General features: G+C 32.0%; 1 protein-coding gene and 1 pseudogene across 1 annotated transcript; both read left to right on the forward strand.

Moving 5' to 3' along the window:
- The first annotated feature begins 1,625 nt into the window (after window positions 1–1,625).
- Window positions 1,626–14,401, forward strand: LOC106691243 (ankyrin-1-like; annotated as a pseudogene).
- On the forward strand, window positions 5,505–14,384 carry LOC106691245 (serine/threonine-protein phosphatase 6 regulatory ankyrin repeat subunit A). Its single transcript, XM_014436960.2, has 2 exons — window positions 5,505–5,595; window positions 8,088–14,384. The coding sequence occupies exons 1-2, from the start codon at window positions 5,542–5,544 to the stop codon at window positions 13,065–13,067; spliced, it is 5,034 nt and encodes a 1,677-aa protein (XP_014292446.1). The 5' UTR covers window positions 5,505–5,541; the 3' UTR covers window positions 13,068–14,384.
- Window positions 14,402–15,107: the final 706 nt, after the last annotated feature.

A 15,107-nucleotide genomic window follows, 5' to 3' on the forward strand; every position in this document is an offset into this window, starting at 1 on the left:
ACAGTTTCCTTTTACAATCCATTTCGGTCTGTACAACAAATACAAATGTTTCAATTCATTTCCATTTTTCTTCCTCATTTCTGCTCCTCCAATTTCACCCTTTCACAATTTTTCAATTCATCCGATCAACAAATTCTCTCTCCAGAATTCACCCTCCTAGATCCTCTTCAGTGACCCGATGACAAATTCAATATTAGACGGTAATGTGAGATCATACCATCATTCATAGTCACAGCAGTAGATCAGTTTACCAAGAACAAAAAAATAGATACATTTTACGAGAATAAGACTAACACATAGATTAAAAGGAAAATATAATAAAAAAACCGGTTACAGGAGACACTTAAATTGATAAATAAGTTTAAAAAAAAATATTAATAAAATAAAATAATTTAATGAATATATACGCTAAAACACACAAATAGAGAGGTCAAAATATTAAAATAAATAAATAAAACAAAGAATATTCTCCGAGCTAATTCCCATGCAGGTGATAGTGTATGATCCCCAGGGAGTCCAAAATAATATTTTCCGCCAAGATCGCAATATCCCCAATGCTAATACCTAGGCCTTCTAAGAAGCTCCTTCCTTGTTCGATCAGGTATTGTTCCAGGAGATCCAAACCAGAGGCCTCTCACAGTGAACTCTCTCTCTCCGAAGGTCACGCGGAATTTTTCCATAAGGAAAGGGACGCATTTTTCATATATTTTTTTTTCCCTTTTCCACTCCACCTTCCTGTTCGAGGTCATTAAAAAAGAAAATTAATTTTCATAAACCTTTCAGCCATTTCTTTTATTGTTCGGAATGCTTAGATTAGGCATATTTGAGTTGTCTTAGTGTACACACTGTTAACTTGAACATTGTTAACACACTTCTTGTCAATGGCGCTTTTATTGATAGTAAAGGAATTTACGGATGCACGCCACTGCATTTTGCAGCAATTCATGGCGATGAAAGTATTGTTTATTTACTGTTGAAGAGGAACTCTAGTGTGGAAATAAGGGAGTTGTACAATAACTCAGCAATTCATAATGCTGTGAATGGTGGGAATGTGAATATTGTTAGGGCACTTCTAGATCATGGTTCTATGATTAACGATAAGGGACTGAATGGATTGACGCCGATCAATATGACTGCTCTGATGAACCATGAAACTATGTTTGATTTCTTTTTAGAGGGAAATGCAAGTTTAGAAACAAGAAACGACGATTATAATGCAGCTAAACATTCCGCTACAACAATTGCAAACCTTAAAATGGTTACCGGAGTTCTGGATCACGGGGAAACGTTGATATGAAAGGATAAAATGGGGACACACCACTCATTCTAGCGGTCAGTAATAGGAACCTTAAAATCATTAAGAAACTGATAAAAAGTGGGGCTGACGTGAACTCCCAAAACTACCTAGGCCAAACGGCTCTACATATTTCGGCTGCCAATGGTTACGCTTCTGCTGGTTATTTGCTATCTCATAATGTCAGCTTAGGAATCCAAGATCACATTTGTTATGCCCCTCTCCAACGTGCTGTAATAGATTTAAATATTAATGTAATAAAGATCTTGTTAGATAACGGGGATGACATCAATAGAAGAGGATGTAACAATATGAGTGAGGACCCAATGTGATGAGTGAGGAAGGGAAAACACCTCTAGATTTAGCGAATTCCAAATCATCTCAATAATTAATAAAATTACTTTTAGAGTATGGTGCAAAAGTTGAGGATAAAAGTTTCCTAGGATCGAAAATTCTGTTCAATGCGATTTCAAATAAAAATATGAAACTCATAAAGATTTTATTAAGTAGAACCGAATATCTGTAATCTTACCCAACTGTTATTCTTAACTATGCCATAGGAATGAGGTTTCTAAAAGGAGTGAAACTACTCATCAAACACGGGGCAAATATAGAAATGAAAGATATCCATGGTAATCTTCCTCTTTCTTCAGCCGTTAAAACAAAATTCAAGTAGTTAGTCCAAGCAAGCAAGAGAAAAGTTTCAAGAGCGAATTTCTCGAGGTTTATAGATGCTGATTCTGAAGTCAAGTTCATCGATTCAATGAATAATATAACAAACATCTATAATTTAACAGCACTCCACATTGCTTCTTACCACGGACTCCCGGAAATAGCCAGGCTGTTGATATCCCATGGATCATCATTGGAAGTCAGAGATGAACGGGGATACATACCGCTCCACTACTCCTGTGAAGAGGGGCATGCCGAAGTTGTGGAGTTGCTTTTAGATTCTGGGGTAATATTCTGCCGATATCAACGGCACTACTCCGTTACAAATCGCCTGGAGACTTGGCTTGTTGTCAATTGCCCAATTACTGCTTCCCCAACCTCCAGCAGGCTTGGAGTATATTGATAATATTAATGGAAACACTGCACTTCACTATACAGCTGTAAGCGATTCGCAGAAAGAACTAATGACCTTAAAACTCCTCTACATTATTCTTCCCTCGAAGGACACACTGATATGGTGGACATCTTGTTGAAGGCTGGAGCAAACAAGCATACTGCAGATATAGACGGAATGACCCCATTACATTTTGCAGCTAGAGAAAGACGTTTAGATATGGTCAGATTATTGCTTGATCATTTTACAGCAGTGAACAAAAACAAAAATGCCGATACCCCTCTACACCTGACTTGCGAAAGGTATAATACACAAAATGAAGAAGATATTGTTTCAGTATTTTCAAAATATACATCTAATCATCTATTAATGTCACCTCTGCATATCGGATCTAGAGATAATTCCATAGGGTGTGTAACAATTCTCCTTTCGTTTACAAACAATCTGTTCGGAGATAAATTTCTAAATCGCCCTATTCATTACGCTGCATTAAATGGAAATTCAATAATAGTGTCTTTGTTTCTTCAGCAGTTTCCTGGAGGTAGCAGTGTATGTAATATTCAATATGAAACTCCTTTGTTTTTAGCGTCGAGGGAAGGGCACACTGATGTAGCATTGCTTTTACAGGAAGGGATCATCGGTTTAAGGCCTGATATAAATGGAAGGACAACTCTACACCGCAGTGCTAGCAGAGGTCACTTAGAAATAATGAAACTTATTCGAGAGTTCCGAATTAACACGGAGGTGGAAGATAAATGGGGCTTCACTGCATTGGACTACGCTGCTTCTGGAGAGGGCACCAAAAGGTTATAGAATATCTTTCGACTTCCTTGCTGAACATAACATTATTATCTTATGTAGACATATCAAATCTTTTTAAAATACCATATGAGAAGAAAAAACCTGTAACTACAATATATTAATCAATTTATAGTCCTTAGCTTTAGGAATATGTATCTTTTAGGGATCATAAATTTTGTTTAATTGGTGTTATATTGATAGTGCTATCCAAAATATATAAGTAACAGCTATAAAAAACATTCCCCTGCAGAAATTGATATGGTTTATAGTAATTATAGTTTTTTAGAAAGATGTAAATTGATAGGAAAATAATATCATAGACCTAAATTAAAAATTTAATTTATTTGTCAGAAATATTTGAACTATTATTGAGGTTGGTTACTTGAGATAGTCTCAGATCAAATTTCTTATTGATGCACAATGGAGAGAAGTTACCTTCTATGCCTCCAGCAACATATTCGTTTCAATTAAATAATTTCAGTATTCATTTTATAACACATTGCCACAAAATTGTTCTCGTTTTGAAGTTTCTTTCACAATATATACAAATAAAACTATATGGGACTGTTAATCTGTAGTTAATCTTAATAATAATAGAAATAAATTATTTAGTCGCAAAATAAAAAATATTTTATATTTCCCGGTTTTAGAAATCTGTACATTATTAGAGGGTTCCATTTTGGTTATGTAGGTTATAATTCGGTTGGGAAGCTACATTTTAAATGTTATATTATTTATTTATTATAAAAATAATGAAGTTTTTCATATTTAGTAAATTAGTAAAAAATGGATAAAAAGTAGGTGTTATAGCAATCGAAATCTACGAGCAGATTTTTGTCGTTTCAGTCTTGTATGTGGATTCCTAGTAAGTCTCTTGTCAAGATGGAGTCCTGAGTATCGAATTTGTTCAACAGGCGTTAGTGGAGTATTTAGAAAGGATACTGTAGGACAAGAGGGTAGAGGTTTACGACGGAGAGTAAAGGTGATCTGGTGGGATTTGTTAGTATTCATTTTTATTCTCCAATTTTGACACCATTCTTTAATAGATGTTATGTTATGCTAGGCTATGATTTACTTTGAAGGTTCTATCAGAGAGGTAGGAGCGGATTAAAAAGATATGTGTTGAGGAAATTGACAAAGTTTATAGAGCAGACCTGGATGCCAACTCGAACAAAAGCTTGTTCAACATCGAGGAAGACTCCCGTGCAGTACATACCGCGCTCCAATGTGGAAGATATGACATCAACCACTCGATGACACTGTTGTATGGTAGAATGGGGTGTTCTAAATCCAAACTGGTAGTCAGGAAAAACTTGATTTGATTGAAGGATTGGATAGAGTATTAAAACTCTTTCCATTTATAACTTTACTTAATTTTTTTTTAAAAGTTAAAAATGACTTTGAATTGTTAAATTGATAGTCAACAACAAAAGAGACTGACTATTAAAAATTTAAGAAATCTTCAGCTAAATGTTGGACAGCAAAGACCTATCTAATTTTTGTGTTAGTATTTTCCATTACAAGGCCATTTTGAAAAATTAGTTAAAAGTTTTAAATTTTAACTTAAACATCTTAAAAAATGTAAATGATATTATTTATTTAGAATAAACAATAGTGATCTTGGTCGTGGTGGACATTTAAATTCATTAAACCAGTTTCAAGTCGAAGTGGAAATATAGCAGAAACAAAAGAAGAACGAATGAAACGAACTTTAAAGAACAAAAAGATGAGAACGGATATAGAAAAAAATATGACTTTTTAGTTTTTTAAATTGCTAAAATTAGATTTAAGTTTTCAATGTCATTAAGTTAATTTTTATATTATAAGGAATTAATTTTTCATTGTAGAAATGATATGTCTTTCTTTACGTATCGATAATTTCCTGGAATCGAAAAGAAACTAGGCTAAATATTTTTTAATATAAAAAAAATGATATGAACTTTTTATTAAATTTAAAATTATTAATAGTTTAGTATAAATTAAATCTTTGTTGTGTCTATTTCTAAACATAGAATAAAGTTGTTCTTATTTTGTGTATATGTATTTAATGATATATCCCCTTATCATTCAATGATCTTACATTTATTTTTTTTTTACAGGAATATTAGAAATTCAGGAAATAAAATCCAATGTTTACAAACAAAATTCTGAATACTTCAATAATTCCCGCAAATAAAACGCTACTTTTTTTCAAATAAAACGTTTTTGAACCTGAATAAGAGTTGTGGTTCAAGACGATGTTCAGTCCGACTCCTTCCTTCTACATCAAAGAGAGATTTTAAATTAGAAGCGATGACGAACCTACTGTCCTTGACTTAGCGCAACCTGTGCTAACCAGTGATGTATAAATTCTCCAGCAGTTCATTCAGCACATCTTGCTATGTTGCACCTGATCTATCTTCTGATATTTCTCCAACAGCTTTCTCTCTGTACTGTAAGTACATACCTATCAAATATCTATTTAACCAACGCTAATAATAGGTTCAATAATATCAATTAAAAAATTAAAGATATTTACACATCGTTTAAGAATTAACAATTAATGTTTATAACAACCGAGAAATATCGAAAATTGAAGATAGGATTTTGAACCCTTATAAAATATGTTTCATAATTAAAGAGGTCTTAAATGTTCCAATGATTCTAAAATTAATTTATAGTCTGTTGATAAAGTGAATAATTAGAAGACAAACAACTCTTTCAATATTTAAATAAACTTAAAATATAGAAATAGACACCAATGTATATTATTAAACATATTCTAAACAGTAACATTCAATTATAATTGATGATATTTAAAAATTGTAGTGTATTTCGCACATATATTATTTCACAGTAAAAGACCAAGAATAGAAGGAAAGTATGAAATATTGCAATCGAAATTTAATTCATTTAATTGAAAATGTGAAATATTAAAATAAATGCATCATAGCAAAAAAATATAATATCAAAAATAGTAATTCGGTCACTTAAGCTGTGACACCTTGCAACTAAAAAAAAATCAACCATACTTTAATACTTAAAAATAAAAATTAGCACATCATTTTAGAAACATCTCGTCTCTGTCCAAGAGATACAAAAACAACTAAAAATACTTTGAGATTGTAGGATAATAAGATACAACAATTTCTTTTTAGTTCTCAATATTAAAATGCCTTTATATCTTTAAAAATGATCTTTCAGAAAACCTGAACCAAAGCATCTTTGAAAAGTTGCAAGAAAATTATATAATATATATAAATAAAGAAATTATTCACAATAAATTATCAAAAGTGATTTTCCTATCATCTAGTTATACACTTATATCCATACATGCATGATATACACTTAAATACATTTAAATTAAACTAAATTAGTTAAAACATAAATTCTTGAACTTGATTTAAATATATATATCTATATTAATTTTATCAGAATTCCACACTGCTACAGGCATTAAAAAAATTAATTTCTCACTTTATCTGAATTCCTCCTCAGCTCATGTAACATCTTTTACCCTTTATGTCTTTATAATGGTAAAGTAGTTTCAAATATTTTGAGTGTACAATTATCCAAAATAATTTGGTTGAAATAAGTGACCCCTTGATCATGTCCTAACCATGCCAGTGTTTTTCTTTAACATTTGACAGGTGGCTGAGCTTTAAGATGTTGTAGGTACTACCATTTAAACTTCTGGCAATAAAATTTTTTGCTGTGTGCCTCTTTTATTCTGAATGTGCATGTGGTTTCAGATGATTTAATTTGATTTGTAACATTAAAATAATTGGGAATTTTAAGCCAACATTCAAGGTTCATGGACTGAAGAATTCATGACTTAAAGATGGACAATTATGCATATTCCTATGTAGGAAGACTAAATGATTTGTATATATATATATATATATATATATTGTAATATTGCTTTTTTATTTTATTAGACAGTATTGTAATAAATAGTTTAGTATAGTTTTTCCTTGTATTTCCAACAAAGAGCAAACTGATCAACTTTATCATGGATAGCAAACTAATCAATTTCATCATACAGTAGTTATGGATACTAAAACAAACTCGTTTCAAGTACTTTAGAGCATCTCTAGAAAGAAGACATCAAGAATCATCAGTCATCAAGGAAGATTGGTTAGTTTGCTCAACATAGTGTTTAAGTAGATTTGTAAAATTGGCCATTAGTTTATTCAAGTGTCTTTGTGTTCTGATTGTCTGGAAACCCTCCCTCAGAAGTGTAAATAATGTTTAATAACTTTAAATAAAATTCTCATATCTAGTTAATATTTTATTTATTTATTTAAACCTTGTCATCATCAAAGCTATATTTCAGATCTGAGAATAATAAAGATAGTTAAATTCCTTATATTTATTTTGATAAATCTTAAATATTACAATAGGCAATTGAATTTTCAGAAAAAAAATTGTTTTAACACTGCATTGTATGTACAAGACAGTTGTACCGAACTTAAAGTTGGATAAAACAGTAATTACAATTGAACCGTGTTTATAATAAGGGACCAATCAATATTTTAGAATTTGCGATTTTTTTTTTTAAATTTTCTCAAATGTTTTAATTCTCAAATAATTATTTAAGCATTAGATGGCTCATCATTCCTTTATGTAACGATTAGATATAGATACAACCTTGGGTTTTGTTGTAAAATTTAAAAAAAAAAAATCAATATACCTTATAAAACATAATAAAAACAAAAATATTGATTTTTTCCTTGTTGCATAGATTGGTTAAATTTTTGTTACTGAAATAAAATATAATACTGTTTGCATAACTGTTTAATTCTAACTAAATAAAATAATTGATATCAAACTTTCAATTATGTTCATTTAATCTATATGCATTCTCAAATCTAGCAATGTATAGCTATTGCTGAAAATAATTTTAAGAGCATCGATTGATATTAATTTGATTATTTATGATTTCAGGAGGTGAGAGAGGGTGATGAAGAACATTCATCTAGAAATCAAGATATCCAAGAAGATGCAGAATTTGACAAAAATATCAAAGAAGAGATTGGTATAGGAGAAGCACTTGGTAATTGGCTAACAAGAAACTCTGGACCAGATATTAATACTCATCTACATCAGGCTATAGAAACTGGACTTCTAGGACATGGAATAAACAGGAAAGGAAAAGATGGATCCACCCCTCTTCATATTGCTGCTAGTAAAGGATATGAAACTATTGTTAACTCACTATTAGAAAAAAATGTGAGTATGGAAGTAACAGATAAGAATAATTACACTGCAATACAATTAGCAGCAATGAATGGGAAGTTAAATATTGTTAAGGCACTTATAAATCATGGTGCTAATATAAATGGCATAATTCCTGGTGGATACACTCTACTGCATCTTGCAACTCAGGATGGCTATGAAAATATTCTTGATTTACTGTTGGAGAAGAATGCAAGTGTGAACATAAGAGATAATAGTGGTAACACTCCGCTTCATTTCGCAATATCATTTGGTAAATTGAATGTTGTTAGAGCACTTTTAGATCATGGTGCTAATATCAATAGTAAGATTCCTGGTGGCTTCACTCCATTGCACTTTGCTATTGCAAAAGGCTTCGAAAATATTGTTGAATTACTGTTGGAGAAGAATGCAAGTGTGGATATAATGGATAATAACAATAATGCTCCTATACATATTGCAGCATCATCTGGCAAATTGAATATTACTAAGGAACTTATCGATCATAGTGCTAATATCAATATTAAGAATAATGATGGCTCCACTCCACTGCACCTTGCTGTTCATAAGGACTATGAAAATATTGTTGATTTATTGTTGGAGAGGAATGCGAGTGTGGATATTAGAGATGTTAATGATGACGCTCCCGTACACATTGCACTAAATCATGGAAATCTGAATATCGTTAAGGCACTTCTAGATCATGGTGCTAGTGTAAATAGTAAGGGGAATTTCAATAGGACACTGCTGCATAATGCTGCCATGAAGGGCAATGAAAATATTGTTGAACTACTGTTGGATAAACATGCAATTGTGAATATGAAGGATAATAATAATAACACTCCGATACATTATGCAGTATCATCTGGTAAATTGAATGTTGTCAGTGTACTTCTAGATCATGGTGCCATTATCAATAGTAAGGGATTTCATGGAAGAACGCCTCTACATTATGCAGCTAAAAATGGCTATGAAGATATTGTAAATTTACTCTTACAAAGGAATGCTAGTATGGATATCAAGGATAACAGTAATAATACTCCAATACATTATGCAGCATCATCTGGTAAATTGAATTTTGTAAGGATACTTCTAGATCATGGTAGTATTATTAATAGCAGGGGATTTCATGGTAGAACTCCTCTACATTACGCAGCTATGAATGGCTATGAAGATATTGTTAATTTACTGTTGCAGAGGAACGCAAGTATAGACATAAAGGATAACAGTAATGACCCTCCAATAATTCTAGCAATATCATATAGGAAGGAGAACGTTGTTAGAGGACTTATAGATCATGGTGCAATTATCAACAGCAAGGGAGTTTCCGGTTGGACACCGCTACATGTTGCAGCAATGAAAGGCTATGAAACTATTGTTAATTTACTCCTGGAGCGCAATGCGAGTGTAGATGACAGAAATAAGAATAATTTCACTGCATTACATATTGCAACATTCAATGGGAAAATAAATGTTGTTAAAGAACTTATCGATCATGGTGCTGATATCAATAGTAAGATTGATAGTGGCTCTACACCACTAATCATAGCTGTTCAGAAGGGCTATGAAAATATTGTTGATTTATTGTTGAAGAATAATGCAAGTGTGAATATAAAAGATAATAGTAAAAATGATCCTCTATATATTGCAACATTTTTTCATGAATTGGATGTTGTTAGGGCACTTCTAGATCATGGTGCCATTATCAATAGCAAGGGATTTTATGGTAGAACGGCTCTGCACAATGCAGCTATGAAAGGCTATGATGATATTGTCAATTTACTGTTGCAGAGGAACGCAAGTATAGACATAAAGGATAACAGTAATGACACTCCAATACTTCTTGCAGCGGCTAATGGGAATCTAAATATTGTTAAGAAACTTGTAGACCATGGTGCTAGAATCAGTAATGAGGGAGTTACCGGTGTGACACCACTATATGTTGCTGCAAAGAATGGCTATGAAACTATTGTTAATTTTCTGATGGAGAGAAATGCAAGTGTGGATACAAAAGATGTTAATAATTCTACAGCATTATATATTGCAACAGTTATTGGGAATATAGATATTGTTAAGAAACTTATAGAACATGGAGCTAATATCCATAGTATTAATTCCGTTGGGTATACACCACTACACATTGCTGCTGAGAAAGGCTACAAAGATATTGTTGATTTGCTACTGTCTAGGAATGCAAGCATAGATGTACGTAGCAGATTTAATAGCACTCCAATATATCTTGCCGTCACCGCTGGAAAAAAGGATGTAGTCAAAACACTTCTAGATCATGGTGCTGACGTCAATGGAAGTGTTCAAATGGGACTCACACCTCTACATTCCGCTGCTAAATTGGGTTATGAAAGTATTGTGAAGTTATTATTATCTAGGAATGCAAGCGTAGATATGAGAGACACTGATTACAATGCACCAATACATCATGCAATGATATATAATTACACAAAAATAGTTATCCGACTTCTAGACCATGGGACACATGTTAATATGAAGGGTGCAGGAGGAAACACACCACTCCATTTAGCAATTGGAAAATATATTAGTTATTTGGATGAATCAAGACATTTACTGGATATCTTAGAAAATACACTGAAAACTAAGTTTTCTGGAGGAACACCAGCCACAGAAAATGGAATAATTACTATGATGAAGGTACTGATGGAACGCGGAGCTAATGTAAGTTTACAAAACCTCTATGGCCAAACAGTGTTGCATGAAGCTGTTGATAGGGGTTATATTGCTGTTGTTGGTTATTTGCTATCCCAGAATGCAAGTTTAGGAATCCAAGATCACATTTGTTATGCTCCTCTCCAACGTGCTGTAATAGATTTAAATATTAATGTAATAAAGATCTTGTTAGATAACGGGGATGACATTAATAGAAGAGGATGTAACAATATTACAGCTTTACACTTAGCAATAGAAAGAAATAGTACTATGTTGACTAAATTTCTTTTATCTAAGAACGCCGACCCCAATGTGATGAGTGAGGAAGGGAAAACACCTCTAGATGTTGCTTTTTCAATATTACCTGAAGAATTAATACCATTACTTTTAGAACATGGAGCAAAAGTAGAGGATAAGAGTTTCTTAGGATCTAAAATTCTGTTCAATGCAGTTAAAAAAAAAATGATGAAAATCATAATCATGTTGTTGAATAGGGCTGAAAAATTTGAATCTTATCCTACTGTTATACTCAACTATGCCATCGGAATGGAGTTTCTAGAAGGAGTGGAACTACTCATCAAACACGGAGCAAATATAGAAAAGAAAGATATACATGGTAATCTTCCTCTTTCTTCAGCTGTAATATCAAAAAATATAAATATGGTTGAATTAATTCTGCAAGCAAGTACCACCAAAGTTGCGAAAATGAATTTAATGACATTTATGGATGCAGACTCTGACGTAAAGTTTAATTTCTCTCAGAATAATGTAACAATGAGAAAGAAGGTGACAGCACTCCACATTGCTTCCTACTATGGTCTCACAGAAATAGCAAGGCTGTTGATATCACATGGGGCCTCATTGGATGTTAGAGATGAACGAGGATACACACCGCTCCATTACTCCTGTGAGGAGGGGCATATCAAAGTGGTAAAGTTGCTTTTAGATTCTGGGGCCAATAAATATTCTGCCAATATCAATGGCACGACTTCCTTACACATCACTAGCAAACTTGGTTTGCTTTCAATAGCTCAATTATTACTTCCGCAACCTCCAGCTGCCTTAGAATATATCGATAAAGATGGTTACACTGCACTTCACTACGCGGCTTTGAGCGGTTCACAAGAAATCGGGAAGTTACTACTAAATCTAGGTGTCAACAAAGAAGCCAAGACTAATGACCTCAGAACTCCTCTACATTTTGCTTCTCTTGAGGGTCATCAGGAAATAGCTGAACTCTTATTATGGGAAGGAGCAAACACAGAAGCAGCAGATATTGATGCCATGACGCCAATGCATTTTGCGGCTCGAGAAAGACACTCAAATGTGGTCAAATTACTCATTGGTTCTCATCCTTTTGTCGATAATAGAAACAAAGATGGCAGTACGCCCCTTCATCTAGCCTGTGAAAGGCATATTAATTCTGGACAAAGTGAAAAGGACATTGTTAAAATGCTTTTAGATCATAATTATGCTATTAATATAGTTAATTTCAACTATATGATACCTTTACACATTGCGTCAAGGGACAACTCCTCAGGATGTGTAGAAATATTACTATCACATGGTAAAGATAAACAATATGAAGTAACTCAAGATAAATTGCTTAACTACCCCATACATTACGCTGCATTGCATGGTAATTTGGAAATAGTATCTATGTTTCTTAACAAAAATCTTTGGCTTCTCAGTGTAGTTAATAGTGATCAAGAAACTCCATTGTTCATAGCATCCAGGGAAGGCCACACTGATGTTGTAGCAAAGATTTTATTTTACGGAGTCGGGGGTTTAAGGCCTGATATAAAAGAAAGGACAGCTCTGCACCGCAGTGCTAGCAGAGGTCACTTTGAAATAGTGAAACTTCTTCGACATCACCGAGCTGATATAGAAAAGGAAGATAAATGGGGCTTCACAGCATTGAACTACGCTGCTTCTTGGAGAGGGCACCAAGATGTTATAGGATATCTTTCAACTACCTTACTGAACATCACATTATCATATTATTTAGACACATCGAATCCTTTCTAAATATATATATTCAGTGGCAATATATAAAATTATTTACTACAAGTATGAGTTAAAAATATATCCTCTTACATTAGGACAAGAGTCTTTTAGGTTTTGTCACATCTAGCTTTGAGGATAAAGACAATGAATTAGTTCAGACTTCTCAAGTCCTGGATAGAAGGTTCCAAAATCAGTCACTCTTTAGACTATACCTTAAACAAGAACTGCCGTATCTTCAGATCTAAAAACCATTGATTAGCTATGACACTTATTTAGTTAAATATTCAATTACTTCTATAGATTATTTATTTCAATATAGTTACTAATAATTGCCGTATTTTAATTCAATATGATGTTGCTCACAGTATTAAAGTATGATTTTGAGATTATATTATTTTCAGAAACCACGGTTTTGATTTACTAGTTATACAACTTAAATAAAAAATATTTATATTTAGTTTGTGTCAGATATATTCCAAAGATGGTATCTTAGATTGGAGTTAGTTTCTCTGGAGGAGTTTTGTTAAAGAAAATTGGTTTAACAGTGTGATTTGCGATTAAAATTATTTATTTGTAACTTTAATAATCTGTAAATATAAATATGAATAAAACAAAATTTAAAATTGTGTTACTGAAAATAGAAAAAAAATAATAAAAAACAAAACAAGAAGAGGTCAAACAAAATAAACCCTGAGGTCATCAACGCCCATAATAATTGGTAGTAATTCTGAATGTAGGATTAAAAAAAAATTATGGAATGCTTTAATTGTTAAAATGTTCCAATATGAGGCAATCCTTTCTGGTCAGACCCGCCTCACTAAGATCCCCTGGGAGCGACGGTCCTATATAACTTTTGAAATGTTTGCTTAAAACGGGAAAGTTTAATCAAGAGGTTAAGAAAGTTTAATCGAGCATTATTTGAAACTGTTAATACAATGCAGGCATTAAATTATACAAAAAAATTAAATTATAAAAAAAAAACAACAAAGGCATTAAAATTATTTTAAAAAAACAGTATATTGTACATCTTTTGTTCTTCTCTCTTTGATGGGATGTGTTTTGCATTATCAATTGCCTAATATAAATTTAAAATATGTAAAAGCAGCACTTGTCATAGTTTAATTAAAAAAAGCTGTTGGATCCCTGTTATTATTAAGAGTTTTTTTTATATTATTTATCTTCTAATATTTGTTATGTTCATTCATTAATGGTAAATTATTGTAATTTATGCGTTGCAGCACCACTAGACTGCACCACTGGTAGTTAGGTGCAGTGAGAATTTCTTCATAGACATTTTATATTTCTGTTTACTTTGATTAAAATATGTTATTATGTTTTTTTTGTGGTTTAAATAATTTTATCAAAGTTATTAATTTTTATACACATTGTTTAACCCTGAGTTAACCTTCTAAAAAATATAAAACACCAGTTCTTATTATTCAATTATTATTGTGATTCATTCTTGTGCTGTCAATATAAAAGTAAATACAACTTTTCTTTTGTGATACTTAATTAAAAACTTATAGAAAACACCATTTTTGTTACTGCCACTTTTATGTTGTTGGAGTGTTAGATTGTGGTGTTTATAGAATATGCTAAATAATGTTATTTGAATATCTTTTTCATGACTCAATTTTCTGTCAAAATTTGGTTCAGACCAAGAAAACAAAAGATGCAATTGCACAAAACTCTAGTCTCTTCTAGTGATTATAATTAATTTCATTGTATTACCTAATTAAATATATATATATATATATTTTCTTAGTTTAGAAAAATGAAATCTTTCAATCTTTCTTTTTGACAATAGACTGTATTTCCAAGCCTAGCACAGTGCTGCACATAGATGTTCACAGATGTGTAAAGTAATATTAAGTAATAACTTAAGTGATATATAGTATATCACCTACGGAAAGTATGATTATATAGTCAGTGTCCTGTCAAAAGGACAAAATCAACAATTTTAAGAGAGAATATTTTGTACCTCAACTAGTTTGTATAATATATATGTATGTATAGTTGACCGTAAAAATTGATATATAGGGAGATGGTCAGGGTTGCGGT

The sequence above is a fragment of the Halyomorpha halys genome, unplaced genomic scaffold (genome assembly GCF_000696795.3).
Source record: "Halyomorpha halys isolate HHAL.00 unplaced genomic scaffold, Hhal_1.1 Scaffold2191.1, whole genome shotgun sequence".
NCBI classification, from domain to species: Eukaryota; Metazoa; Arthropoda; class Insecta; order Hemiptera; family Pentatomidae; genus Halyomorpha; species Halyomorpha halys.